General features: G+C 40.2%; 2 protein-coding genes across 4 annotated transcripts in view; one reads left to right on the top strand and one right to left on the bottom strand.

Annotated features, from left to right (window-relative positions):
- The window catches only part of LOC127987296 (putative autophagy-related protein 11), a 308,120-nt gene extending 287,193 nt beyond the window's left edge, over positions 1-20,927 (bottom strand). For all 3 annotated transcript variants that reach the window (XR_008161154.1, XM_052589547.1, XM_052589546.1), the window contains exons 1-4: positions 20,815-20,927; positions 12,190-12,879; positions 1,488-2,162; positions 23-655 (exon numbers count right to left, since the gene is read on the bottom strand). Coding sequence is in view for 2 of the 3 variants with exons in the window: in XM_052589547.1 (XP_052445507.1) it covers positions 23-655; positions 1,488-2,162; positions 12,190-12,879; positions 20,815-20,830 (2,014 nt within the window). In the remaining variant the exon portion in view is untranslated. The remainder of the gene's footprint in view (positions 1-22; positions 656-1,487; positions 2,163-12,189; positions 12,880-20,814) is intronic.
- Positions 1-27,562, top strand: part of LOC127987326 (uncharacterized) — a 256,216-nt gene that overhangs the window by 61,575 nt on the left and 167,079 nt on the right. The window lies entirely within an intron of this gene.

Raw genomic sequence — 27,562 nt, 5'->3', positions numbered from 1 at the left:
CTTCTGAATTTCTCATCATTACCTTGTGTCTGAAACCACGTCTCTAAAGAATGGATTCTCCTCTTCATTTCTTCAAATTTCTGCAGTTTTTCCATCTGTGCATCCAACAACGTCTCTGTGGAGAAGCAATCACCACTGTTTTCCTCAACCATCTGCTTTAATTTCTCCACCAGCTCAGACCCTTGTGTGTCTGGTCCAACGAAGTGTCGTCGTCCTCCAAAACTCTCAATGACATACTGAGTTTCTTCTTTTAGTTCTGCTGTGTGATGCTCTGAACTCTGCTTTATGAGGATCATGGTGTGCTTGTTGATTCTTGAGCTGAATATTCTCTGGATCCTCTCAGATTCTGCTTTGTCTTCATTATTAATTGGACCATCAGGAAGAATGAGGAGGAAAGCGTGAACTCCAGGATGACAGAGAGACACACATCGGTGAGCCTGACGCATCACTTCCTCCTCTGAGAGCTGAGTGTTGAACAGAGCTGGAAGCTCCACCAGACTGATCAGACGTCCATGCATCTCCACGTCTCTCCTCATACACTCTGAGCTCAGCTCTGATTTTCCCTCGCTCTGCTTCAGGATCAGGTTTGATAAGAAGGATTTGAATTCACTGTTACTCCCACACACAACCAGATTCAGCTTCACACCATCTGGAGCTGTGTCAAAGGAATAAACTGGTTTACCTATTTGATTTGAATATAGATTAATGCATTGTGTGCCAATAGGGACCTTTCAAAAGTGGGGAAAAAGCACTTTTCAAGTTTTTCGCTCTAAAGGTTGTAAGTATCACATGTAAATATATCTCATTGCCCTTTTAGATATTGGGTCTTAAACTTTCCTTTGTGCATCTAAATTTTTAAGGCTCTATATAGTTCAGTTTAGAGATAATGGAATTTCAGTACGGTTACAGGAGAAAATTGTTCAAATGTGCACAGTTTCTGTGATCAAAAACCAAATGTGGGTCACCTTGCAAAAATTATACTTCTTTATTTTAAAGAGAAATGTCTAAAGAACACATAACGCTGGGAACAGAGTTGTATCTCATTTCCTTCCGTCAAAACAACTGCATTGAACATAACTGTCAGAGTGTCATAAATATTCTTTTTCCAAAGTTTGTGTGCCTGTAACTCAAGAAGCATTACAATTATATTTATATGATTTTAGATTCTGGTTCCTAAGAAGCTTTTCTTTGGGAATCATATTTTTTAAAGGGTTACTTCACCTCAAAATTTACATTTTTCTCATTAATCACTTACCACCATGTTGTTCCAAACCCATAAAAGCTTAGTTTGTTTTCAGGAAACAAAATAAGATAGTTTTGATGGATTCAGACACCTCTCTAACCCTCATATAGACAGCAATGTAAATTAACACGGTCAACATCCAGAAAAACAAAGCAAAGGGATTGTTAAAATAATCCATGTGACAATAGGGGTTCAAACTTAATTTTCACAAAGATTCTTAATCCAGAAAAATGAATCCACTCACCCAGTGTTTTGATCTTCTGCTGTAACTCTTTGATTTCTTTGTCTCTCACACTCAGTTTCTCCTCTAGCTCTTCTCTGACTCTCTTCTCTGGAGCTCTCAAGTACATCTGAAGGGAATAGGGTTCAGTCTTCATGCTCTCTATACAATCAAACAGGGCTGAGATCTGTTCTGAGCTTCTCTGGTCCTTTAACCCCATCACACTGTGCCAACTCCCATAGAGACTCACAATCCTCTGAGATTCTGTAGATTCTACAAAATCTGTGATTTTTTTGTCAATACTGAGTTCAGTAGTGAAAAGCACCATGAAATGCTCTTTAGAGTTATATATTCTTTCAATCTTCTCCATTTCTGCTTTGTCTTCCTTATTGAGTGGACTGACAGGAGTAACGAGGATGAAAACATGAACTCCAGGATCACAGAGAGACACAGAGTTGCGAGTCTGACACATCACTTCCTCGTCTGAGAGCTGAGAGAGAGCTGGAAGCTCTATTACACTGATCTGCCGTCCATGTATCTTCTCCTCTTTCTTCACACACACATTACTCCTCTCTCTTTGAGGTAAAAGTTTATTCTTTTGTTTATTGATAGTCCCTCGAAAGGCTTTAGACACTGAAGACTTGAGTGTTGCATTATTTCCACACATCACAAAGTTCAGCTTCGCTTTTCCAGTAGTCACTGAAAACAATATTTAGAGACAGTATACATCAGTGTTGGTCTCAAATGTAAAATTCCTTCCTTGCATCAGCATAAACAGTTAACAATGTGATGCATCAGTTCAAAAAATGTGCATTGGCTTCAAGTTGTCATTTATATTGTGATGCATCATTTCTAACATATTTGCATCGGTAATGGATGTGTTACTATTATTATTTAGAAAGTGACCAATAAACTGTGACCAGTACTTTAAATGTAAATTGATTTCTCCTCTTTAAACCGTGCTCTAAACTCTCATCACCACTGCTGCGTGAATATGATGAATCACAACACCACGGAGACCCAAGGAAAAATGGGGAAGTCCAAAACCTGACTTGAAATAACCTGTAGCAACTTATAATGCAAAAACTGCACATAATGTAGTAAGTATTGCACTATTATTGTAATAAAATGGTCATAATGTAATAGAGCTCAAAATGAAATATACTTGAGGAATATTATGTCATGACTTCAAAAACAATTTTAATATGCTGGGAGATCTGATAACTGATGAATTTGAATGTAAGCATAACACATATCTAGCTTCAAATATATGGGTTTTCATCAATGGTAGGCTTGTTCAGAAACTCAGTACGGGTACAGAGACATACTTGAGAGGTGAGAAGCTTTGGTTTGCATCTTGTTTTACCACGGTTCAACAAAACAGTTCAAATTTGCATATAAGGAAATTCAAATGGCATGGTTGAGCAACAGGCCCACTATATTTGAATTCTGAACCACTGCAATATGTACCTTACTCAACGTAGTAAAAACACAGCAAAACATTCCTTTATCAATGTAATAAAAATGTGCCATGGTTCACGTATATTGAACACATTTTAGTGCCCCTCAGTGGACATTTAACTTTGAAAAAGTGGAGAAACATGCAGTAAGGTATGTAAAAACAGTGTTGTAGAAATGTACCCAGAGAGTAAGAGAATCAGCAGACCGAAGGGAACGAGAAAAATTTAAAATTTAATTTATGCATTTAGCAGACGCTTTTATCCAAAGCGACTTACAGTGCATTCAGGCTATACATTTTTCCCTATCATGTGTTCCCAGAGAATCGAACCCCCAACCTTGTGCTAGCTTGTTTGATAACGCAATGCTCTACCAGTTGAGCTACAGGAACACTAGAAGAAGAAGGCATGTATCAGGTGACTAAGTCACAAATATAAGAAGGGGCAGTTCCATGTATAGCTTTGTATGTTAACGTTAGAGTTTTAAAAACAATATGTGACTGTACAGGAAGCCAATTCAAACTATAAAGCTCGCCTGTGATATGCTGACGTGATGGAGTATATGTGAGAATACGAGCTGCTGAATTCTGGATAAACTGATTAATTTAGCAGGTAAGCCAATGAATAGTGCATTACAGTAGTCAATCCTGGAAGTAACAAATGCATGAATAAGCCTTTCAGCGTCAGGTGGAGTGAGGAAAGGCCTAATTCTTGCAATGTTTCTGAGGTGATGGAAAGCAGATTTTGTAATACTCTTAATGTGAGAGACTAGTGTCAGATGAGTGTCAAAAATCACTCCAAGATTACGAGCCTGAGCAGATGGAAGTACTACACTGTCATCCATAATAAAATTAAGATTGCTACCCTTGTGGATAACCGCTGGTGTGCCAATGAGTAGAACCTCTGTTTTAGAACAATTCAGTTTTAAAAAGTTATGGTGCATCCACGTTTTTATTTCCAGCACACACTCTGAAAGAACTGTTGAGGTGAGAGTAGGATCAGACTCGGATCTGATGTAAATTTATGTGTCATCTGCATAAAAGTGATACCCCAAACCATATTTCCTATTAATTTGTCCCAAAGGAAGCATATACACACTAAACAATATAGGACCCATTACAGATCCCTGAGGAACACCATGACAGACCTGTCCAAGTTCAGATTTGTTGTTTCCCAAGACAACAAACTGGGTACAATCAGACCAGGAGACAAGCAGATCATTCATAACTCGAACCAGGGCTGTCTATGTACTGTGTCCCTTTCTAAACTCAGACTGAAAACATTCAAAAAGCTTGTTGGACGACAAGTGTGAGTAGAGTTGTGCCACAACAACACGTTCCAAAAGGGAGAGACCCCTTTAGAACAGATGTTGGAATTGGGTCAAGAGTACATGTAGTTGTATTCATTGCCATCACTAATTTCAGAATACAATCATTAGTGACTATGTTAAAACTAGAAAATGCACTTTCAGGAAAACTAGGTGGAAAGATCACAGGAACTCCAGAGCAGGGTACCAAACTGATAGACTTACAAATATTTTAAATTTTTTCCATGAAGAAACTGAGAAACTTGTTACACTCCAGCACAGAGGAACAAATTGGTGACTTGATCGGTGCAATAAGGCTTTTGATCGTCTTATTAAAAATCTTACTCGGGTTTGCAGCACCATCACTAATAATAGATGAGTAGTACTTTGTTACTGATCTCTTATATTGGCGTTCAAGCTGCCTACTTTTCATCTTCATAGCCCTTAACTCAGTGGTGCACCAAGGAAAAGATTTACTAGATGAAACAACACGTTCTCTCCTAGGGGCTAATTCATCCAAAGCAGATGGCAAAATAGAATTATAGTGATCAACAGTTTCAACAGCTGAGTGCTCTGAGATTAGGCAAGAGAGACTGTCAAATTTAAGATTCTTGACATGTCTAAAACTAATACCCTTGTTTGAGTAACACTTAGAAGTGGCACATTTAAATTAAAAGTGAGAAGCTACACAAGTCACTACTATCTTGTTGATCAATGTCCACTCCAACAGAACATACCAGATCAAGTGTGTGACCTTTATTATTAGTGGGAAATTGCATGTGCTGAATCATGTTAAAACAGTCTAATGCATCAATGAAATCAACTATTAGAATACTATTAGAGTTGTCCACATTAATATTAATGTCTCCAGCCACAATCATTGCTGGACAAACAGCACTAAGAGATGTAAGTAGCTCTGTGAGTTCATTAAAAAACATAGGATTTGGTTTTGGAGGTCGACACATGAGCACAATAAGGACAGGTGAGATTCCGTTCACTTTAAAAGCAATGCACTCAGATGATGAAAATACACAGGGAATGGTAATTTCCTAGACAGATATATCAGCTCTGTAGATAACAGCAAGACCGCCACCTTTACCACTTTGACGTGGCCTCTCAATATATGTATATCCGGGTGGAGCACTCATATTTAAGTTTATAAAATCATTTGGCTGGTGTCAAGTCTCACAGATACAAAAAAAGTCCAAAGCATTGTTTAATATGATATCATGAAATACAGCAGTCTTATTATTCAGTGAACGGACATTTAGATGTGCAAATCGAGCAGTTTCAATCAGCAATTTCTGATGAGTCAGTTGTGGAAAACACAAGTTTGCATGGCAAACACTAAGTAGAGAACGCTTGTGTGTTTCAGAGGCCTTGGATAGAGAACATAAAACTTTAATGCCAGTCCCAGGAGTATAAACATTCCGCCGTGATCCTCTGTGTAAATATTTTGGCCGACGTAAAAGCCGACATGACTTCAAGGTCTTTTGAACACAGACGTCGGGAAGTAAATAATGTTCCAATGAGAGACGTTCAGCAAAAGAGTACCTTATCATGATGAAATCCAACTGTTGTTGAAGGACCCGCTCTCCACGAAGCCCAGACAGGGTCAAAATAATAATGATGATGTTTTGTACGTCTAGTTAATGGACGGCGTTTTGTTTGTCTCCGCGTTCGTCACTAATCACTAAACTCTGACATCCTACATCATCCAGAATGGCTTCTGCATATGACAGTCAGCAGAAGTAAGAAAAAAATGTTTATTATGTTTGAAATATGGATATTTATCTTTCAAAAATGCATAGATTCACTACAGGAGGCTTTTACTCAACCCCGGTGCCGTGTTAGGGAAGTTTTATTATGGTTGTGAGCACTTTATTTCACGTCTTATAAACTGTTGACAACCAACACCTGATTACCCCCATTGAAAGGCTAAAAATGCTAAATTTCTTTAATGTTATTTGTAATGATATTGTCACGGCCTGGATCCAATGAAGCACGGAGATAGAACCAATTGTGAGTACGTCTTTATTTGGTGTTAATCCACAGAGAATAGACAGTCCAGGCATGAGTCTAAAACCAGAAGAGCAATCCAAACATAAACTAAACAGAACAAAGGGCAAGGGCAAGAACGGACAGACATGAATAAACAACGACTCCGTGACACATACTAAGACAGACCGGGTTATATACACAAGGAGAGACAAATGCTAATGGGAAACTGACAGGGTGTGATGATAGGTAATTAGTGACAGCTGGGTGCAATAATTAAGCAGGGACATGAGGAATGTGTTAAATGAAGTGACAGACACCGTGGGGAAAGGAGGACATCTAGTGGAAACCCAGGGAACACAACCCAGACACTGTGACACTACACCCCCTCTAAGGTGCGGCTTCCAGACGCTCCACAACAGACAAAAAACAGAGACCAGGAGGGAGGCAGACAGGTAGAGGCTCAGGGGGAGGGACGGAGGGACAGGATAAAAAAAAAAACAGGGAAAAGACACCAGAAGTGTAAACACAAACCAGGGAGACCAGGAGGGAGGTGGACCAGAGGAGGTTCAGGGGGAGGGACAGAGGGCCAGGCTAACAGAGAGGAACAGGGACAGGAGTGAACACAAAAACAAAATGCAAAAAACAACATGAAGCCATGTTGTCAACGTTGACTAGTCCTGACTCTGGAAGGTCTTTGGTGACTATCCCTGACTCTGGAAGGTCATCGGTGACTAGCCCTGACTCTGGAAGGTCATCGGTGACTAGCCCTGACTCTGGAAGGTCATCGGTGACTAACCCTGACTCTGGAATGTCAACCGAACTGGATCGGTGGCAAACTTGGGCATCATCGCTGGGTTAGCGGCCATCTTGTGCTGTGGTACTGGGCTGGCAGGCATCTTGTGCTGTGGCGCTGGATTAGCGGCCATCTTGGGCCATGACTCTGGACGGGAGGCCATCTTGGACCGTGGCTCTGGACCAGTGGCCATCTTGGGCATTGGTGCTGGGTTAGCGGCCATCTTGTGCTGGCGGCCATCTTGTGCGGTGGCGCTGGATTAACAGCCATCTTGTGGTGTGGTGCTGGGCTGGCTACCATCTTGGGCTGTGGCGCTGGCTCAGCAGCTGTGACGTGAACAGTCTTGGGAATCTCTAAAATCTTTGACAGCATGGAAAAATAATCCAAGAATGAGTCAGCGACCATTTTGGGCGTTGGCACTGGACTGGTGATCACCTTGTGTTGTGGTGCTGTGTTGGTGTCCATCCTGCCTCGTGGTGCTGAACTAGCGCCCATCATGGCCACTCCGTGGCGGACGAGCGCTTCCTCTCTCCTCTCCGTCCGCCATGGTGAGACGGTGGCTCTAATCCATTCCAACACGAGCCCTGGGTCAAAGGGAGGCCATGGTTGAGCGCGGTGCTGAGTCTCCTCTCGACCACTCCCTCCTCAGCGACCTCCCATGGTCCCCCAGAAAACCACCAGGCGAGTTCCCTCAAATCCAAGGAATCAAGATGGCCGCCAGCCCAGCGCCACAGCACAAGATGGCCGCCAGCCCAGCACCACAGCACAAGATGGCCGCCAGCCCAGCGACACAGCACAAGATGGCCGACTCAACGCCTGAGTCTCCAGACAAGGTGTCCGATGCTGTTCCGGAGGCCAAGGCGGTGCCCGATGCAGAGGCAGTGCCCGTTGCTGTTCCGGAGGCCAAGGCGGTGCCCGATGTTGTGCCCGAAGCCGAGACGGTGCCCGATGCTGTTCCGGAGGCTGTGCCTGAAGCCGCGGCGGTGCCCGATGCTTTTCCGGAGGCTGTGCCCGAAGCCGAGGCGGTGCCCGATGCTGTTCCGGAGGCTGTGCCCGAAGCCGAGGCGGTGCCCGATGCTGTTCTGGAGTCGAGTCAGGTTCCGGTGGACTCTCCGGAGTCAGGTCTAGTCACCGCTGACCCTCCGGAGTCAGGTCAAGTCACCGATCTTCTGGAGTCCAGTAAAGACACCAGGGGATTACCGGAGTTTTGTAGTCCCGTTGGTCCGGCCACACAGAGGTCGGCTCCGCCTTGGGGGCTCTCGTCCTGACCACATGGCTGTGGTGGTCCTCTGCTCTGCCCTGGGGGGCTTCCGCCCTGACCACATGGCTGTGGTGGTCCTCTGCTCCGCCCTGGGGGGCTTCCGCCCTGACCACACAGTTGTGGTGGTCTTCTGCTCCGCCCTTGTGGGCGCCACATGATGTCCTTCATGGACTTCTGTTTTGTGTTTTTGGTTTCTGTTATGTTTCTGTCTGTTCCCCTCAGTTAGTCTGGCCCTCCGTCCCTCCCCCTGAACCTCCTCCCTCCTGGTCTCCCTGTTTTGTGTTTACACTTCTGGTGTCTGTTCCCCATGTTTTGTTTTGTTTTCCGGCCCTCCGTCCCTCCCCCTGAGCCTCCACCTGTTCGCCCGCATAGAGGGGGGGTATTGTCACAGTGTCTGGGTTGTGTTCCCTGGGGTTCCACTAGATGTCCTCCTTTCTCACGGTGTCTGTCACCAGATCACTTCCTGTTCCCTTATTTGGTCACCTTCCTCCTGGTTGTGTAATTGATTATTTCCCCACCTGTCTCCTGTTCCCTCATTATCCCTCTGTGTATTTATACCCTGTCTGTCTTAGTCTGTGTTACGAAGTCCTTGTTTAATGTCAGAGTATTATTCATGTCCGTCAATTCTTGCCTTGTCTTGCCTTGTGTTCGTGTCTTGTTTATGTGGATTGATGTTTTGGTTTCGACCACTGCCTGGACTGTTTACCCCTCTGGATTATCCCTTAATATACGACTTATCTGCAATTGGTTCCCTCTCTGTGTTTGCCATAACACCGATCGTGACAAAAACTTTCCTCCAATTAATATTTCAAATAAACTTGGACCAACAGAAAATAGCACTTGGTTTACTAACAGTTTATTTTGTAAATAATAAATGTATAGACTTTTGTTTTTTATATAAATGTATTCATTCATATAAATTAATTAATTTAAATTTTTTTTTGCTAGATTAAAAACTAATTCTGGCACAGAAAGTGTCACCAGGGTAAAGCAGAAAAGTATGTATAGAGTATGAAATACCTCTTGTGACGCATGTCCCGAGCTCTCATCAGCGTCACTCTGGAAACCAAGAAGAAACACCTGCATGCACTCAGCACAGGGTGGCTGGCCACAGCTGAGCCTCAACAAGGGACAGCTACAAAAGCCGCTGTCTCACACACACTGGTGAGACATGTCTCCAGAAAACTCTGTGATAACCGTTCCTCTTCCTTTCTTCCAGAGATCAGTATGTGACTGGCCTGCCCCAGCGTGTGAGCAAAGCATGGACACCCAGCACTCGAAAGCACAGAGGATAGACTGTGGAGCACCGAGAACCAGCACAACTCACCTGGACACTTTGACACAAGTAGTCCCTTTAATAAATTCACCCTCTGGGGCCTTTTCCCCGGATTGTGAACCAGGAGCACTGCACGCTGAAGGGAATCTCAAGACCAGTAAGCAGGCTGGCATTTCTCAGCCCACAGGATGAGCTTATGCCCACGGAACCACCTCACTCGCCAAATTGGGCCTGGCTGGCAGGCTGAGTCGTCCACCACAAGCCACCGGCTGGGGCAACACGGATGAAAGTAAAGTTAATGGACGATCCGACTGAGCCCTGCTAGATTCAGGCAGCGCCATCAGCATGGTGCAGCCTACTGTGTTGCCCCGCGAGTGGATTCCTGGGCTCTCTTGCCCATCACCTGCGTACATGGAGACACACGACAGGTCCCCACACGTTGTGTCATCATCTCGGCCGCCCCAGGAGCCTGGCCTATCGAAGTGGGAGTCATGAGGGACCTCCCTGTTCCCATGCTGCTCGGGAGAGATTGGCTGTGATTCGACCAGCTGCTTGCCGCAGCTACTCAGCCCGCCAACCAAAGTACTAACCTTTACTTTGATGTGTTTCAATAGGTGTCGGGAGGGGGGCACTTGCAAAGGAACAACTCGGGGATGAACATTTAAAGCATTGCTGGACTCAGGACAGAGTGATTGAGGGCAAGGAAAGCAAGCTGCCACCTCATCTGGTCCATCACTTCATAGTTCAAAACGCGCAGCGAAGGAAGGGGGGGGGGGTAAAACTACTAGTTGTATCCCAGACGAAGTCCGAGACCGTGATGGAGTTGACACACTCCCATCCAATGACTGGCCACCTGTAGGCACAAAATACCATCCAGCGGATCCGCCACCATTCCAACTGGCCAGGCCTGGATGTTTAGGTGAAAAGATTTTGGCAAGCTTGGCCCACCTGCCAACGGACGTGACCACAGACACCTTTCCCCAGCCTGCTGATTCCTCTGCCTATCATCAAGGTGCCCGTTCATGTCCCGGCTAATGGCTGACCTCTGTCGTCTCCTAAAGGCAAAACAGCTTAAGACCATGGTTTACCACCCCCAGACCGATGGGCTGGTTGAGCGTTTCAATCAGACACTGAAGCAGATGTCAGGACTGGGACCAAATGTTGCCATATGTCCTCTTTTGGCATCTGTGGTGGTGAATATCAATCCCCTTCTGTCGGCAACCCAGAAAAAGGAGCTGCAACAACTGGTCAGTCAATTCTCTGATGTGGGAGGAAAGGCCAAGCCAACACGGACAGACTCTCCTGAATTTGGGCAGCTTTCGTGGGTCTGTCAGGGTTCACTCCCCACCCAACCCCAATCTCCCCGTTGTTTCACAGGGCCAGGATGACGCTTGGGGGGGTGGGGGGAGGGGGTTGACGTGTGTCCCGAGCTCTCATCAGCATCAATAATGCACCTGAGGATTCAGCAACTGTCCTACCAAAATAATCCCTTTATCCAACCAGGTTTTCATAAATATACTCTTGTGTTTATACAGAATATTACAATTATTCCAGATATAATAATGGTGTGGAGAAAACTTGTGCTTCTAAATTACCTTCCAAGCCAAAAGCACTTGACTGTTAAAAAATGACAATTTAACAGGCAGTTTTTCAATTTAGTAATAACATATTTACAAAATCGAATTTAACAAAGAATCTTTTTTTTTTTAAAGAGCCGTGTCATCAGCCAACTGACTAACTCACAATTGAAGTCATAACTTACCACATGCAGGAAATCCTTAATATGGACAAAGGCCTCCCTTTTTTTATAGAATACAAATTATCGGTTATCATCCAGCAGTGTATTTGGATTTCTTATCCAATTAAAATACATAAGAAAAAAATAAAGCCTGTCAATTAGACAAAAGTAAAATTTCTGTCCCCCATTTCTGTGAATTCCCTGCTGCACACACATCCTTGTATAAGTGTTCTTTAAGAAATATTTTGCAGTAAGAGTTAGAATAAATGTGAATGGTATCTCATATTTTAACATTTTTATTTATTTATTATTATTATTTACCTTATTGGAATCAAAATTAGGAACTGCCAAGAATCAGAATCATAAAAAACTCAAACAATGCCCAACCTTACCCAAACCCCACATTATTTTTACAGGCACATTTAAATTCACACGGTTTAAGACCCTTTGTTTTCTTTTAAACCTACACTTACACTTCTTTGCTTCTGCCCTTATTAAAAACAACCACAAAGTCTTATACGTGAATTTAATTTTCAAAATTACAATTATAAAACAGTTGCTCCTAGCAACAGGGATAGGTAGTATGCTTGCTTAACATAGCATCAAAACTTGACAATTTATGAGATTATTATAATGTTTTGCTCTAAAATTACAATATAACATCAGTCGTGTTTGAAACAGATGGTTCCATGTTGCTACTTATCACAGTGAGACAGAATATATTCTTTAAAATAATCTTTACTGTGACACAAGGTGTCATTTTACAACTTCATAACTAAAATAGATTATTACACATTAGAAAATATTAGTTTAAGAAACACAGTAGTGCTCCTCATTTTTCTCCCTGTCATTTCCTGTCTTTTATCATGCAGAAAAACTATGGCTTTGACTAACCTCCTCCACCACGTCCTGTTTTTATGCTCTCAGCATGGTCCTCTTTATGTTTGTCATCATCTCTGCCTGAACTTCCAGATCTGCTCAGATCTCCATCCACTGATGATCCATCACCTCCATCTTCATATATGTTACAGATGAGAAATTCTTCATTTTCTTTCTTGAGTATATCCTCTGTCCTTTTCAAAATCTCAGAGCGCCATCCTGAGTCTTTTGAATCAAACTTAAGATATCCTCCTCCACAGTCCTTTATTAAATTATGAATAACATTATTCCATAGCTTTGAGGTGATTTTAGATGAAATAGAGTCTTCATCAGTTGTCACCACTATTGTGTGTTTAATGGCCTGCATACTGAAGAGACTCAGCACATTATACACAGTTCTCATGTCCTCCTCTGTGAAGTCCTTATACTGCAGTATGAGTGCGATTAAATGAGGTCCAGGAGCAGACAGAGACACACATTCTCTCACTCCCTTTACTATCTGATGCTGTGGGAGATGTGGCTGCAACAGGTTAGTTTTGATGACTGTGATGTGTCTCTTCTCAACTTGTCCACTGATTTTCTCATTGAGATGCTGTGAATAAGACAGGGCTTTACTCTGAAACGCAGTTGTACCCAGTATAATGTTTCCCACTTCACTGTTTTCAGATTCGTTCTTTCCTAGCAGAACAATCCTCAGATCACTTACTGAAAAAGAGCACAAACACACAGATGTTGGGTTTATACTGTACAAACTGTATATTCTGTTCTTTATTCTGTTACAAACTGCACAGAAAACGTTCTGCATGTGTACATTAACCAAAAACAACATTTTGTATGATTTATACGTTGTTTTCCTCATGGGGACTGAAAAAAATGTAAAGGGTAAAAGATTTCAGGCTTTTACTACCCTGTGTGTGATCCCAACACATTCTCACACCCGACTCATCAAAATATTGATGCTTGGTCAGAACACTTCAGCTATTTTTTTTTACATGCAGGGGTCCTCCATAGCTTTAAATGAGAAACATTTGGCATAAGGCTTCTTTGGCGGCAGTTTTTGAATTTGCGCACAGACTGCACACATGCTCTGAGCTTTTACAGTGGACGGAGATGGTGATCACATCTATTCCTCTCACAAATCAATCATTTTGGTTCTGAAGACTCGGAATATTCATTTTTTTTTTTAAATAATAAAATAAAATAAAACAAAATCTGGAATTATGTTCCTATATGTATGAATCGCTACAGTTTCCAGTTGAAATGAACAATAGAAGCAGTAAACCTCCTTTTCACACAAAGTATGATTTATACGTTCATAGTTTTCATTCCCTGTAAAACCCGATAAGTAAACTTAACTCAAACCGTTTGAGTAAACCGATATCCTTAAAAATCTGACAAGTCATGTTAACTCAAACCGTTTGAGGAAACCCGATTGCCCTTAAACCATTTAAGTTGAAAAACTAACAGTTATGAGTACTGAAAGAAGATTTACATTCCATTTAAGTGATTAATTGATTAACTAAGTGCTGATTGAGAATTAGTGATGAACAGCTGCTGTTAACAAACAGAATCACAGAAGAAAAGGGAAACACAAGAACTACTACAACTGACTTCAGACACAGCCTTAGATGAAATCAACTGAAATAAAATACATGAAATCTCTCAAGATCTGATTAAACAACCCACAAACAGCATCACCAGCTCCACTTATTAATAACCAGACTGACTTTATTTCTGTCAGACGTCTACAGAAGATCTTATTGAGAATGAACTAAGGTTTAGATGTTGATTTATTGTTTCATTTGAAGTAACCATGTTAGAGATCAGTGTTTGCTTTAGTTGGGCTCTTGACCCTTGATTTCTGTCTTAGTTTTTTCTCTGGCTGTTATAACCGTGTGTTTCTTAAACATGTTTGTTATAACTCAAAAACCCAGAGGAAATATTAACAGATATTGGTTGATATGCAGCTTTCTGGTGATGACAACTGTCAATTATGGAGCTGTTTAGAGTCCAAAAACTGACAAAGTACCTGATGCATGATTAGTTTACTTCATTATAATGGAATATGTTTAAAGAGTCTGTGGTTTAATCGAAATCACTTTACAAAAAATTACTGAACACTTTATGCACATTCATCTTTTTTCTATGGCAGCAATAAGTCACACACAGACATCAATAATCAGAATATGAACCTCAACAATGGTGACACACACACACACAAAATAGCAATGCATGCTGGGTATTATTATAGTACAAAACTAATCTATGGCTCCCAGCATGCTCTGCAGCATTTTATTTTTATTATGGTCACCATTGTTGAGGTTCATATTCTGATTATTGATGTCTGTGTGTGACTGCTTGACACTGTAGAAGGCCAAACTGTTTAGAAAGTCTTTTATATTAAATGATTATCACAGAACCACTGCTTCTTGGAATCACTTCTACTATATTATCTAATTGATTAAACACACATTTCATCAGAGGTTACACTCCGATCATTTCAATAATTGATGATTTTCATCAATGGGGTAAGTAAAAAATTCTAATGGCATTTCTTCTGGGCTTTTCAGATACAACGAACATGTTTTAGAAACACACAGTTATGACTAAGACAGAAATCAAGGGTCAAGAGCCCAACTAAAGCAAACACTGATCTCTAACATGGTTACTTCAAATTAAACAATAAATCAACATCTAAAGCTTAGTTCATTCTCAATAAGATCTTCTGTAGACGTCTGACAGAAATAAAGTCAGTCTGGTTATTAATAAGTGGAGCTGCTGATGCTGTTTGTGGGGTTGTTTAATCAGATCTTGAGAGATTTCATGTATTTTATTTCAGTTGATTTCATCTAAGGCTGTGTCAGAAGTCAGTTGTAATAGTTCTTGTGTTTCTCTTTTCTTCAGTGATTCTGTTTGTTAACAGCAGCTGTTCATCACTAATTCTCAATCAGCACTTAGTTAATCACTTAATTACTTGAATGCAAAGTTTTAAAACTTACAAAGTTTAAATCAAGGCAATCTGTTTACTCAAGCGGTTTGAGTTAAGTTAAATTATTTGTCAGGTTTTACAGTGTATATAATATATAAAAACGAATATATATAAAACTTTTTAAAACATTAAATGTATATTGTTTTTATGTTGATGTCCATCAGTGAATCTGTTGTCACGGGAACATCCCAGCTGAAGATAATGAGGAAATTATGTCGCTCCTTTTGCAAAGTGCATTCCTAACGACTACCTAATTGTGATATAAAACAGTTTAATGTTGTTATAGGTAATACGTCTTTAATCCATAAGGTGGCGACCAAGTGTTTTCTAAGAGTGAAGTTGCAGATATGAAAAGAACTTGCTACTGCCAGTTCCTGAGAGCAGTCACATTGTGCTTGCATGTACAGTCAAAAGTTCGATGTTAATAAAGCTCAGACTTTGAGGAAACTAAGTTGCTTTATTGAAACATCACATGGTGTCAGAAGTGGAGCGCTGTTAACACCATGGCAAAGTTTCAGCCCCCGGACAGTTTTGATTTCGGTCACCCCGAACGATGGCCAGAATGGCGTCAGAGGTTTCACCGCTACAGGATAGCCACTAAACTTGACAAAGAAGAGGCTGAAGTACAGGTCTGTACACTGCTTTATTCACTGGGAAAAGAAGCTGAACAAGTGTATCAGACATTTACGTTCAGGGAAGAAGAACGAGAGGACTATGATACTGTAATCAGGAAGCTCGATGACTACTTTATACCAAAAGTTAATGTTATACACGAGCGTGCACGTTTTCACACGAGGGCTCAAATGCCAGGTGAAATGGCCGAAGAATATATTCGTAGCCTCCACGAGCTAGCAAACACGTGTGACTTTGGTGCTGCTAAAGAGGAGAATATTCGTGACAGGCTCGTGATCGGGATTCAGGACAGAAAGCTGTCAGAAAAGCTCCAATTAATACCTGAATTGACACTTAGAAATGCCACAGAGCTTGTGAGGCAGTCTGAACAGGTCCGAGGACACATTAATGAACAGAATGCCAGCGTCAGTGCTCAAATCAGTGAGGTCGGCGGCGCCAGGGGAAAATTCCACCAAAGTGAAAGAGGTAACGTTAGACAACACCGTGGATCGAAAAGGAACCAGACTGAGCATGTTTCCGACTGGAGATGTAAAAGATGTGGCAGAAATCATGGGAAAGGTGAAATGTGTCCAGCAAAAGGTGCTGAGTGTCGCAAATGCAGGAAAAAGGGTCATTTTGCTGCAGTTTGTAGAACCCGAGAAGTCCATGATGTCAGCAAACCACAAGAGGGCAGCAGTGTAACACATTTCCTGGGTGAGTTAACTCACATTGATGACAAAAGTGGAGCTTGGATTGTCACACTCACAATTCTGGGCACAGACATAGACTTTAAAATTGACACAGGCGCTGACATAAGTGTCATTTCTGAGAAAAGCTTCTCAGTTTTGAAGCACAAGCCAAAACTTAACAAAGTTAATGTGAAACTTGAGAGCCCAGGAGGTACATTGCAATGCAAAGGTCAGTTCAGAGCGAAGACTACCTTTAAAGATAAGCAGTACAATTTTGAAGCATTTGTGGTGACTGGTCCCTATGTAAACAATCTCCTTGGTCGTGATGCAGCAAGTGAAATGGGTTTAGTTAAGAGGCTAGAAGAGCTCCAACCCATTTATTTTTCTGAACTTGGATTAGTGAAGACAAAACCCATTAAAATCTGCCTGAAGGAGGATGCTGTACCATACAGTGTGCACACTGCAAGACGGGTGTCCGTGCCATTGCTTCCAAAAGTCAAGGCGGAGCTAGAGAGAATGGTACAATGTGGTGTTATTGAGGAGATCACTGAGCCTACAGAGTGGTGCGCCCCTATGGTGGCTGTTCCAAAGAAGACTGGGCAAATAAGAATTTGTGTCGATCTGAAACAACTAAATAAAGCTGTAAAAAGAGAGAAATTTGTGCTGCCAACAATTGATGACATTCTTCCTAGGCTAGCACACGCCAAAGTTTTCTCACTTCTCGATGCAGCTAGTGGCTTCTGGCAGCTTCCTCTGGATGTGGATTGTGCTAAACTGACAACATTCATTACACCTTTTGGAAGATATTTTTTCCGCAGGCTACCGTTTGGGATCACCAGCGCGCCCGAAATCTTTCAACGGGAAATGTCAGTCATCCTCAAAGACCTGGAAGGAGTTGCAGTTTTTATGGACGATATTTTAGTATTTAGCACCACTCCAGATGAACACGAGCAGCGACTGCAGAGGGCTCTGGAAGCCATTGACCGGGCTGGTCTCAAGCTGAACACAGAAAAATGCCTGTTACGTCAGAGTCAACTCCGGTACTTGGAACATGTCATAGACAAGGAGGGCATCCGCCCAGACACAGCCAAAATTGAAGCCATCACTTACCTTGAAAAGCCGAAGAACGTTTCAGAGCTACGGAGAATGCTAGGAATGATTCATTACCTGGGCAGGTATGTTCCTCATCTCTCAGAGGTTATTCGACCTCTCAATGAGCTGTTGAAACGTGATGTAGTATGGTACTGGGGTGCTGTACAAGAGGAGGCCTTTGAAAATGTGAAACGCCTAATCACAAAAGCTCCTGTGCTAGCATTCTACGATGTCACAAAGCCCACAGTTGTCAGTGCAGATGCAAGCAGCTACGGTCTGGGGGGCGTTTTGCTGCAGGACCATGATGGAAAACTGAAACCAGTGGCTTACTGTTCCAGGGTGCTGACCGATGCTGAAAAAAGGTACGCCCAGATCGAAAAAGAGTGCCTGGCGGCTGTGTGGTCCTGTGAAAAATTCTCACGTTTTTTGTATGGATTGGAAAGTTTCATCCTGCAAACCGACCATAAGCCACTAATTCCTCTGATCAATGCAAAGGATCTTGATTCAGTTCCACTGAGATGTCAAAGACTGTTGCTGCGGATGATGCGTTACAATCCTGTCGCACAATATGTACCTGGCAAACAACTGGTGGTCGCTGATACGCTTTCACGACACCCTCAGCCAACCATTTCATCAGTGGTCTCTGAATTAGTGCAAGAAGTGGAAGCCTATGAGAATGCAGTCAGTGGTGCATGGCCAATTTCTCCCACAAAGCTGGAATCTGTGAAAAGAGAGACGGAGATGGATTTTGAGCTACAAAAGGTGAGGCAGTATGTGACTGATGGCTGGCCCAGATATGCAGCTAATGTCCCTCAAGTCTTGAAATCATACTACAGTGCACGTCATCACTTGTCAATTTTCCAGGACCTTGTGCTTTATGATGACAGGATCATAATTCCCCAAAATATGAGGTCTGACATACTGCAAAGATTGCACAGTGGTCACCAAGGCATTGTGAAATGTAGAGAGAGAGCCAGATGTAGTGTGTGGTGGCCAGGCTTAAGTCAGGAAATCCAGCAGCTAGTTAACAGCTGCAAGGACTGTCTGGAATCAAGACCCACCCAAAGGAAGGAGCCACTTTTAACCACTCCACTGCCAGACCGTCCATGGGAGAGAATTGGCGCTGATATCTGCGAAGTGAATAAGCAACATTACTTGGTAGTCGTGGACTATTTTTCAAGATATATTGATATTGCTCACCTTCAAAACTTGTCAGGTGAAACAACACGTGCTTGCTTGAAGAACATGTTTGCACGATGGGGCTGTCCCAACATTCTCTTTACTGACAATGGCCCACAGTTTTGTGGAAGTGCTTTCAAAGACTTTGCTAGAAACTATGATTTTCAGCACATTACTTCAAGCCCTTATTATGCCCAGTCAAATGGAGAAGCTGAAAGGGCAGTGCAAACAGCTAAAAGGATTCTGAAACAGTCTGACCCATTCATCGCGTTGATGAGCTACAGATCCACTCCCCTTCAAGCTACAGGCGCAAGTCCAGCACAGCTGATGATGGGAAGGCAAATAAGAACTACAGTTCCCACATTGGAGTCACACCTGCGACCTGAATGGCCCGATCTGCGTCGAGTGAGAAAGGCTGATCAAAAGGCAAAAAGGACCTACAGGAAGTATTACAACAAAAGAAACAGTGTTAGAACATTACCAGAAATTCCACCTGGAACTCCTGTTGCAGTCAAGCTGGATGCTGAAAGAGGTTGGATAAGATCCGGGACTATTCTCAGAAAGTGTGAATCGCCACGGTCTTACCTCATCCAATCTGAAACTGGAGTACTCCGACGAAATCGACGACACCTGATGCCTACAGTCAGTGACACTGAACCAGCATCTAATTCAGTTCAACCAACTCAAAACGAAGTTCATGGTCAGGATCAACTTGCAACTAAGCCTGATAACGTCCCAGACAGTTCAGTGCAGTATGAACAACCAGGAACTGATCTACCTGAGTCTGATTCCAGTCACACTACAATCAGTTCACCTAAAAGGGTGCAAACAAGGTCTGGACGAATTGTCACAACTCCTAAGAGATACAAGGACTTTGCAAGATAAAAGAAGACATTCATGAAGAAAAGATAAAACAAATGTTGTTTTCTGACTACAGTAATTTCACAGTTCAATGTTACATTTGTTAAGTAACTCATTAGGAAGGGAGATGTGATATAAAACAGTTTAATGTTGTTATAGGTAATACGTCTTTAATCCATAAGGTGGCGACCAAGTGTTTTCTAAGAGTGAAGTTGCAGATATGAAAAGAACTTGCTACTGCCAGTTCCTGAGAGCAGTCACATTGTGCTTGCATGTACAGTCAAAAGTTCGATGTTAATAAAGCTCAGACTTTGAGGAAACTAAGTTGCTTTATTGAAACATCACACTAATGGCACACACATGCCCTACTCACTCCAAAGTCCCCGATCCAAGGGGATAGGGATGATCACTTCCAAATTTAATTAGCCCGGGTACCGTTTGGTACCGGTACTAGTACCGGAACATCCCTAGTTTGTACACCATGTCATATAGCAGGTTTAAGGCATCGTTCTGTTTTTGTTAAAAGGCCGAAATGAAAAGGGGCAGTTTCTGGCAGGTGGGCGTGGTTTTCAGGTGACGCGCGTCACTTGGTCTCTATATTAAAACAAAAACGAATTTAAAAACGTAAAAGTATCTTACGTTCTGATGTATATTGATATGTTATCGGTCTGATGTATATTGATATGCAAATGTGTACGGGATACATATCCCACTTTCGACTAATATTTCATAAATACTTAGATCACTGAGAAAACATCGCAGCATATATTTGATATAGCCTATATCTGATTCATTGAAATCAACCTTGAAATAAAACAGTGAGAGGCGAGAACTGTTCTATATCATGTCTGCAGGTCACTGACAATGTGATTGACATTATTTTTTACTTTTTGGGCTTTTTTGTCATTTTCCATGACGAATACAATATTACAACTAAATAGTGTAATTTTTTTTTATAGGACCTAATTCATGCCATTTCACCATCTATAGCCTATTTATAAAAATGAATGTAAAATAGCATTTTACGTCAGTTGCTTCCTGGTGTTGCCACTTTTCAACAAATCTAAAAGCGCTGTAAAAAAAATAATGATAATAATAATAATAATAATAATAATAATAATAATAATAATAATAATAATTTAATATAAAACTAATAAACGATTGCCTTCTGTTGGCTATAATGTTTCATAAATAGGCTAAATCTAATTTGATTCTTACCTGAACCTGACGCCATTTCAGCAGCAACGGCTTGAAATCGAAATCGAAAGAAAAATGCTGTAGGACCCTCATCTGTGCCACACCTACAGAGGCTGGAGAGAGGGAGAGAATTTCGAGTGAATTAAAAACGAAACTTGAAATTATAGGGTGGAGAGGGGGAAAACATTCTGCTAGGCTTCAAATCAGCTCACAATCAAACTATTGTAGGGATAAAAATAGAACTTTAATATATATATATATATATATATATATATATATATATATATATATATATATATATATATATATATATATATATATATAAGCAGGATTTATTGTTGTGCCCCCCTTCCTCAAATATGATGATGGAAAAAAACACCTACTATAGGGGTGAAAATAGAACTTTAATCAAATAAAAAACTAAATGAATAAATTGTATTATTTACAAATCACAATTGTAGCTCTCGACATTTACCTGTGGCTATAACTTTATTATGGCTCTAATTTATTTAATAGTCTCAAGCATTCAGAAATCATGCAAAAGGAAATTAAGCAGTTTTATGATAAACCCATGTTTTTTTTTTTTTTTTTTTTTGTAAGGGTTGTGATATCCACGTTTTTTGTTGAAGAAATTATAAAGCCTGTGTCATCTATAGCAAAAAGGTGTCCAAAAATGAAAGATTAAGTGAATATTTGAATGAAATGTTTGGTCAGTAGCCTAAACAAGGATTTGATCGTCCTGTAAGTGTAACTGCAGCAATCACGTGACATTTGGCTCCCTTTGCAGGCATTTGTAATAACATGTACATAAATCGTTGATTCTGTATTTTCCTACATTATGTATTTTAACAGTGTTATTATTAACCAATCATTATTGCCTCATTGTATATATATATATATATATATATATATATATATATATATATATATATATATATATATATATATATATATATATATATAATGCATTTTAAGTTATTTTAAAGGCTATTGATGGCTTAGGTCTACAACAACAACAACAAAAAATATTGCAGTATATTAATACTTCTTTGTAAATTATTGTTTTAAGCAACAAAACCATGGTTAAGTTGCAGTTTCCATGGCTACAACTGTCACGGATCCAGCCAACCAAGCAGCGTCAGACCCCGCAGCTCAACCTCCCCGTTCCTGCTCACCTGAGTATTAAGTCATTGCACCTGCCGCTGACCAATCAAGACTGGCATATAAACCCGCACTCACAGACATCGAACCGTCTGGTCTCGTCTATCGCAAGTTTGTGTAAGACTCACCCGACTCCCGACCTCCAGCCCGCAGATCACCTTTATTGTCATCGTTATCTTCGTCCTCATCAGCCGTTGGTCAGTGGCTAACAATCCTTTTTCCTAAAAATTAAAATTCAGTGAACTCTCGTCTTATCTCCTGTGCTTCAGTGGTGTGTGACAGAAGACCTGTGCCCGGTTGCATGAAACTCCTTGAGGGTTTCCCTGAGGGAGAAAAAAATCCCTGAGGTAAGGGATTTCATTAAGAGCGTTGCAAGAAACCTCTTAACTGTCACCCTTACCTAAGTCTAAGTGTTATACTAAGAGTTTCACAGTAGTTTCTGACAACATACGGCAAATATCACCGTGGTTGCTATAGTTACTACCTCTAACAGTAAACAGATCATAACGAACCACAAAGCCAAACCCTTGCTAAAATCACACTGGAAAACCAAAACTGGACAGAGGACGAAAAGGCAATTATTGTTTTCGTAAGTGGTTATAATAATAATAATAATAGTTTTCAGCCTTTCATCAACCATTCATCGTCTCCAAGAGATTATTACGATCATTAAAGACACGCCTTGGTATTTCCTCCTCTTCAATTAACATTAAATCAGCCATCGTATTTTGAGTTTAAGTTGACTTAAGGAAGCTGTTTTAAGGGAACACTTAGATAATTAAGGGGAAAAACTTAATAACAGCCTTAAGGAAACCCTTAGGGTTTTTTCTTGCAACCCAAGTTTCACTAAGGGTACCCTTAACCTTATATCTAAGGGATTTCTTAGCTTAAGGAGTTTCATGCAACCGAGACCTTTTACGATGGATATGGACGCCGGCAGGCATGTGCACAGGTAGTGCTCAGACTGTGCAGAGCACATAACCTTTTTGCCCTTACATTCCGAAGTGCCCTTTTATTGGTGTTTTATTTATTTTTTTATTTATTTTTTTATCAATGCTATTGGTCACCCTTTACGTCTGTCTGTCTGTTTTTGCTGTCAAATATTTAGCAAATGAAAGTTCTTAAAACGAGCTTGTGTAAATCTTATTGGATCCTCAAGCTGTCAGTAAGCTGATAACTCCGCCCCCTCTATATATTCATTGAATCAATTGAAGTTCCACAGCAGCCGCACAGTAGACAACAGCTGAGCTGAACAAAGTTTTGCGAGGGGTAAATAAATATCTTGCTGTTTGAATAAGTACTACTAAACACTATGTCTATAAAGGCTCTTATTTTATTTATTTGATGTCTTACTGACTGAGACATGTGGGACGTCGCCTGAGAGAGAGGGCTAGCATTTGCCATCTAGTCATAGCCAATACATAGCCAACACTTAAATAGCCTGTGCATACAGTCAAAGTCCTTTCAGGCAAGTCGTGCCACTCGGCCGCCATCTTGGCAACGCCTCCGGGCAGCTATTTCAGAATAACAAGACCAGCTCCTATCTAAATGAATGGGCAGAGAGTCAGAACTGCACTTTCACAGGTTACCGGGAACTGAAAATCAACAAATCTCTTGAAAGAATCAGAATTTCCACCACTGAATTCCATTCAACATAAATGGATTTTTAAAAATTTTGTTTTTAATAACCCGCCCCAACCCGCCCCGCAATAAAGTGCCAATTTCTTTTTTTTCATGTTTTAAATTTCACATTTATTTTTTTTTTTCATGTTTTAAATTATTTCAAATATCAGTTTTCAACATTTTATGTTAAAAATGAAACATCAGGCCTATTTATGCATATGTATAACATATATTTTATGTTGGAATAAAAGACACAAAGTACTAGTTCAAGTGCTTCTTATTCATACCCAACGATACAAAATGCTTTATGCATTTACTTGTATCTCACTTTCAATACTTGACTACTGTCAAGGGTGTTATAAAGGATCCATGTGCAAAGACAGTCTTTAATAAAGACGCAAAACAAGGTTGTCTGTACAATGACACAGAACTGTATGAAATACAGAAACCAACTGAAGATGGTCAGGTTCAGAGGACTCCTGTCTTGGAGAGAGCTCATGGGGCTGGGCTCTCTGGATCATATTGTTCATATCGTTGACGTGTTTGATCAAAGGGTCCAAGATTCTGTAAATCTTACACACTTTTTTAGACCTATATAAACCACACCCAATCAGGGTCCTGCATTTATTGCATAAATGACATTAGAACACATATTATTAAAAAATAAAAATTGCCTTTTTTTTAATGCTGTTAAAACTGAATGTGCAAAGCGAAATGTTTGCTCAAATATCCATAACTCCAATCATAACAGTTTATCTGTCAATCTCTTGTGCTTGAAAGTTGTTCGTTATAACAATAGACATGTTTTCTTATAGCGAGCAGGGCTTGACAATAACTTTTTTGCTCACTAGGCAATGTGGTTAGTGGTTTTCCAAAGTTACTAGCAACAAAGTATTTTTACTAGCCACATTTTTGTTGTATTGAAATTACCTGATAAAAGTTGACTATGACATGCTAATATTTACTTGGACTAGATTTACAACCCTTTTAAATGTAAAACCATGTTACACATCTAAATCAAGACTACATAAATGTATAGCAATACAGGTCATTATCATTAGCTCTGATAAGGTTGTGTGTAAAGCTCCTTTTTTAAATAAAACCATGTATTAGGATAAAGACATAAAAAAGTAGCTTCTAATTGCATAATAAAATTGGTGCATGGATGCACAAGATTAATAAAAAAGATAAAAAACCAAACTGAAAAAAAAAATGTTTAGCATTAGAAACACTGTCTGTTTAAATATCAGAATCAGATTTACAATTACTTTATTGAAGAAATGATTTGTTACAAATTGCAATGGAAAGTAGGTCAGTCTCAAAACCTCACGAAAAGTGCATGCCATGGTTTGGACAAAGTTGCTCTTATCTTCATTAAAATGTGAGGGGAACGTTCGTTCCTCTTATCAAAAAGAACACATTTCAGTTTTTGTGCTCAGGCCCTAATAATGACTACTGGTTAGGTTCCAACCCTCTACGGACACCTTGGCAATTGAATCGCCATTGGCTACACTGTTAAAAATCGCTGTAAAAAAACGGCCAAATTTCGACAGTAAAATACTGTTTTTCATTTAAACAGTGCATTCTGGGTAATATTCATCGTTTTCGAGAAGTAGCCTGCTGCTATATATCGTAAAATAACAACGTTCAAATTCGACACTCAGCGGCTGTGTTTCAAATCACACCCTACACCCTCATTCACTATTCCCTACATGAGTTTACTAATATAGTCCACCTGACAGAGAGAATGAACACTAATGAGTGAATTCAGACAATGATCAACAGCTGCTGTTAATGAGTAGAATCACTGAAGAAAAAAAAAACATAACAAGACAAACACATGAAATACAACTGACTTCAGCCACAGCCTTAGATGAAATCAACTGAAGATTTAAACGATCAACAAACAGCTTCACCAATTCACACATTACTAACCAGACTGACTTTATTTCTGTCAGATCAGAGAACAGAGATCAAAAGATCTTATTGAGAATTAAAGAGATTTAGATGATAATGTTACTGTTTCGTTTAGCGTCACCATTGTGGAGATCAGTGTTTGCTTTAGTTGGGCTCCTGACCATTGACTTTTACACTTTACATTTTGTTTTATTGCTGTATTTGTATCTTTATGATGCATCTGTTACAGCAGTATTAATTTTGATAGTCAAGTGATTATGGTTGTTTCTAACAGGCATGATCTACTAGACTGACTTAAAGTGTTGCTATAATAATCAAATATTAATTTGGTGTTGAAATATTTGAGTGAATGACACTTCAATTTAGTAATATTGAAAAGTAGTGTGATAACCAGTATTTATGGATTTAACGACTAGTTTTAGTTAAAAAGTATTTCGGGCAGCAGTCCCCACAACACTCAAAGAGAGAAATCAACAATCAGCATATGAATCTCAACAATGGTGACAATCAAAAGGTTCATGATGCAATGCATGCTGGGTACCAGCACAGGATAAAACTCATCCATGATTCCCAGCATGCATTGCGGCATGAATAAATTATGCCCCTGAATTGTTCACTTATTTTCTTGAATTCTTATGTGCTTATAATTTTGCATTTGTTTTAAGTTTTAGTAGCATGTGTTGTGATGTTCAGAACTGATCTGTTCATTTATTTTGTGGATTGTCACCATTGTTGTGATTCATACGCTGATTCTTGATATTTCTGTCTAAATTTCAGCAAAGGTTTTTTTTTATTTATTATGAGTGACATTTTCTTAACAGTCTTTCATAACTTATGGCTCAGCAGTGTTCCTTCTCATGCTGTAGTATCAATATTCAATAAGAGAAGAGATACGGGATTAGATCAGAAATAATAGTATTTGTTCTTGTCAATCTATAAACAACAATATCAGATTTTTTTTCTTCTGTGTACTTTTGTTTTGCTATAACAGGTTCCAAAGGCGCATTGTTACAGCATGAAAAAAAAAAAAAAAAAACCTTAGTTGTTGAAAAGTCACGTTCAAGAGCCCAACTAAAGTAAACACTGATCTCCATCATGGTAGTGAAAAAAACACCTAAACCTATTTAACTCTCCATAAGTTCTTCTGTAGACATCTGACAGAAATAAAGTCAGTCTGGTTAGTAATGTGAATCTGGTGAAGCTGTTTTAGTAGTTGTTTAATCAGATCTTGAGAGATTTGATGTATTCTTTTATTCAGTTGATTTCATCTAAGGCTGTGGCTGAAGTCATTTGTAGTTCTTGTGTTTCTCTTTCCTTCAGTGATTCTGCAGGTGTTTATCACTAATGCTCAATCATCAATTAATCACCGAATTATCTCATTAACTTCACTGATTCAGTGTTACTCTAACACTCTGTAGTGTGCACACATTATAAGTGTTCATTTAAAACTGAGGATTTTCTTGTGGGGTTTAAAGGGTTAAAGATTTAAGATGAAGAAAAAACAGAATGAAACATAATTTAACAGTAATAAACTGTAATTAATTTACAGGAAACAAACTGTAGAAAAACAGTTATTTACTGGCACCCCTGCTGCCAGTAAATAACTGTTTTTCTACTGTTTCTTGCCGTAAATTAATGGTTGCCAGCAAAAAAAAGTGTTTTTCTACAGTTTTTTGCCGTCAAGTCAAGGAAAAACAGTAATATACTGTAAAATGTAAACGTCAGATTTACCAAATGAAAAATAAGTTAATTTAACTAAAATATTTGTGAACATCCATAGAAAAAAAATTAGGCAAAGTCATACACTGATAATGAGAGGAAATACTGAACTTGACTGTATTAATGTGTGTTTGCACAAGAGAGATCGTTTAGTTTAATGTAGTTTTGTTGTTCACCATTGTGCTGTAGAGTAGAGCCGGTGCTTCAGTCAATGATGAGCCACAAATTCTGATTTTCTGCTGCTTTATATAAAGGCAGTAAATGTGGAGTCGCTGATACAGTGGTGATCTCTGTGTTAAGTACTTCAGCACATACATGTGTAATACAGCTGACAATGAGCTGCAGTGAT

The sequence above is a fragment of the Carassius gibelio genome, chromosome B22 (assembly GCF_023724105.1).
Source record: "Carassius gibelio isolate Cgi1373 ecotype wild population from Czech Republic chromosome B22, carGib1.2-hapl.c, whole genome shotgun sequence".
Taxonomy (NCBI): domain Eukaryota; kingdom Metazoa; phylum Chordata; class Actinopteri; order Cypriniformes; family Cyprinidae; genus Carassius; species Carassius gibelio.
This window is presented reverse-complemented; position numbering and strand designations above follow the sequence as displayed.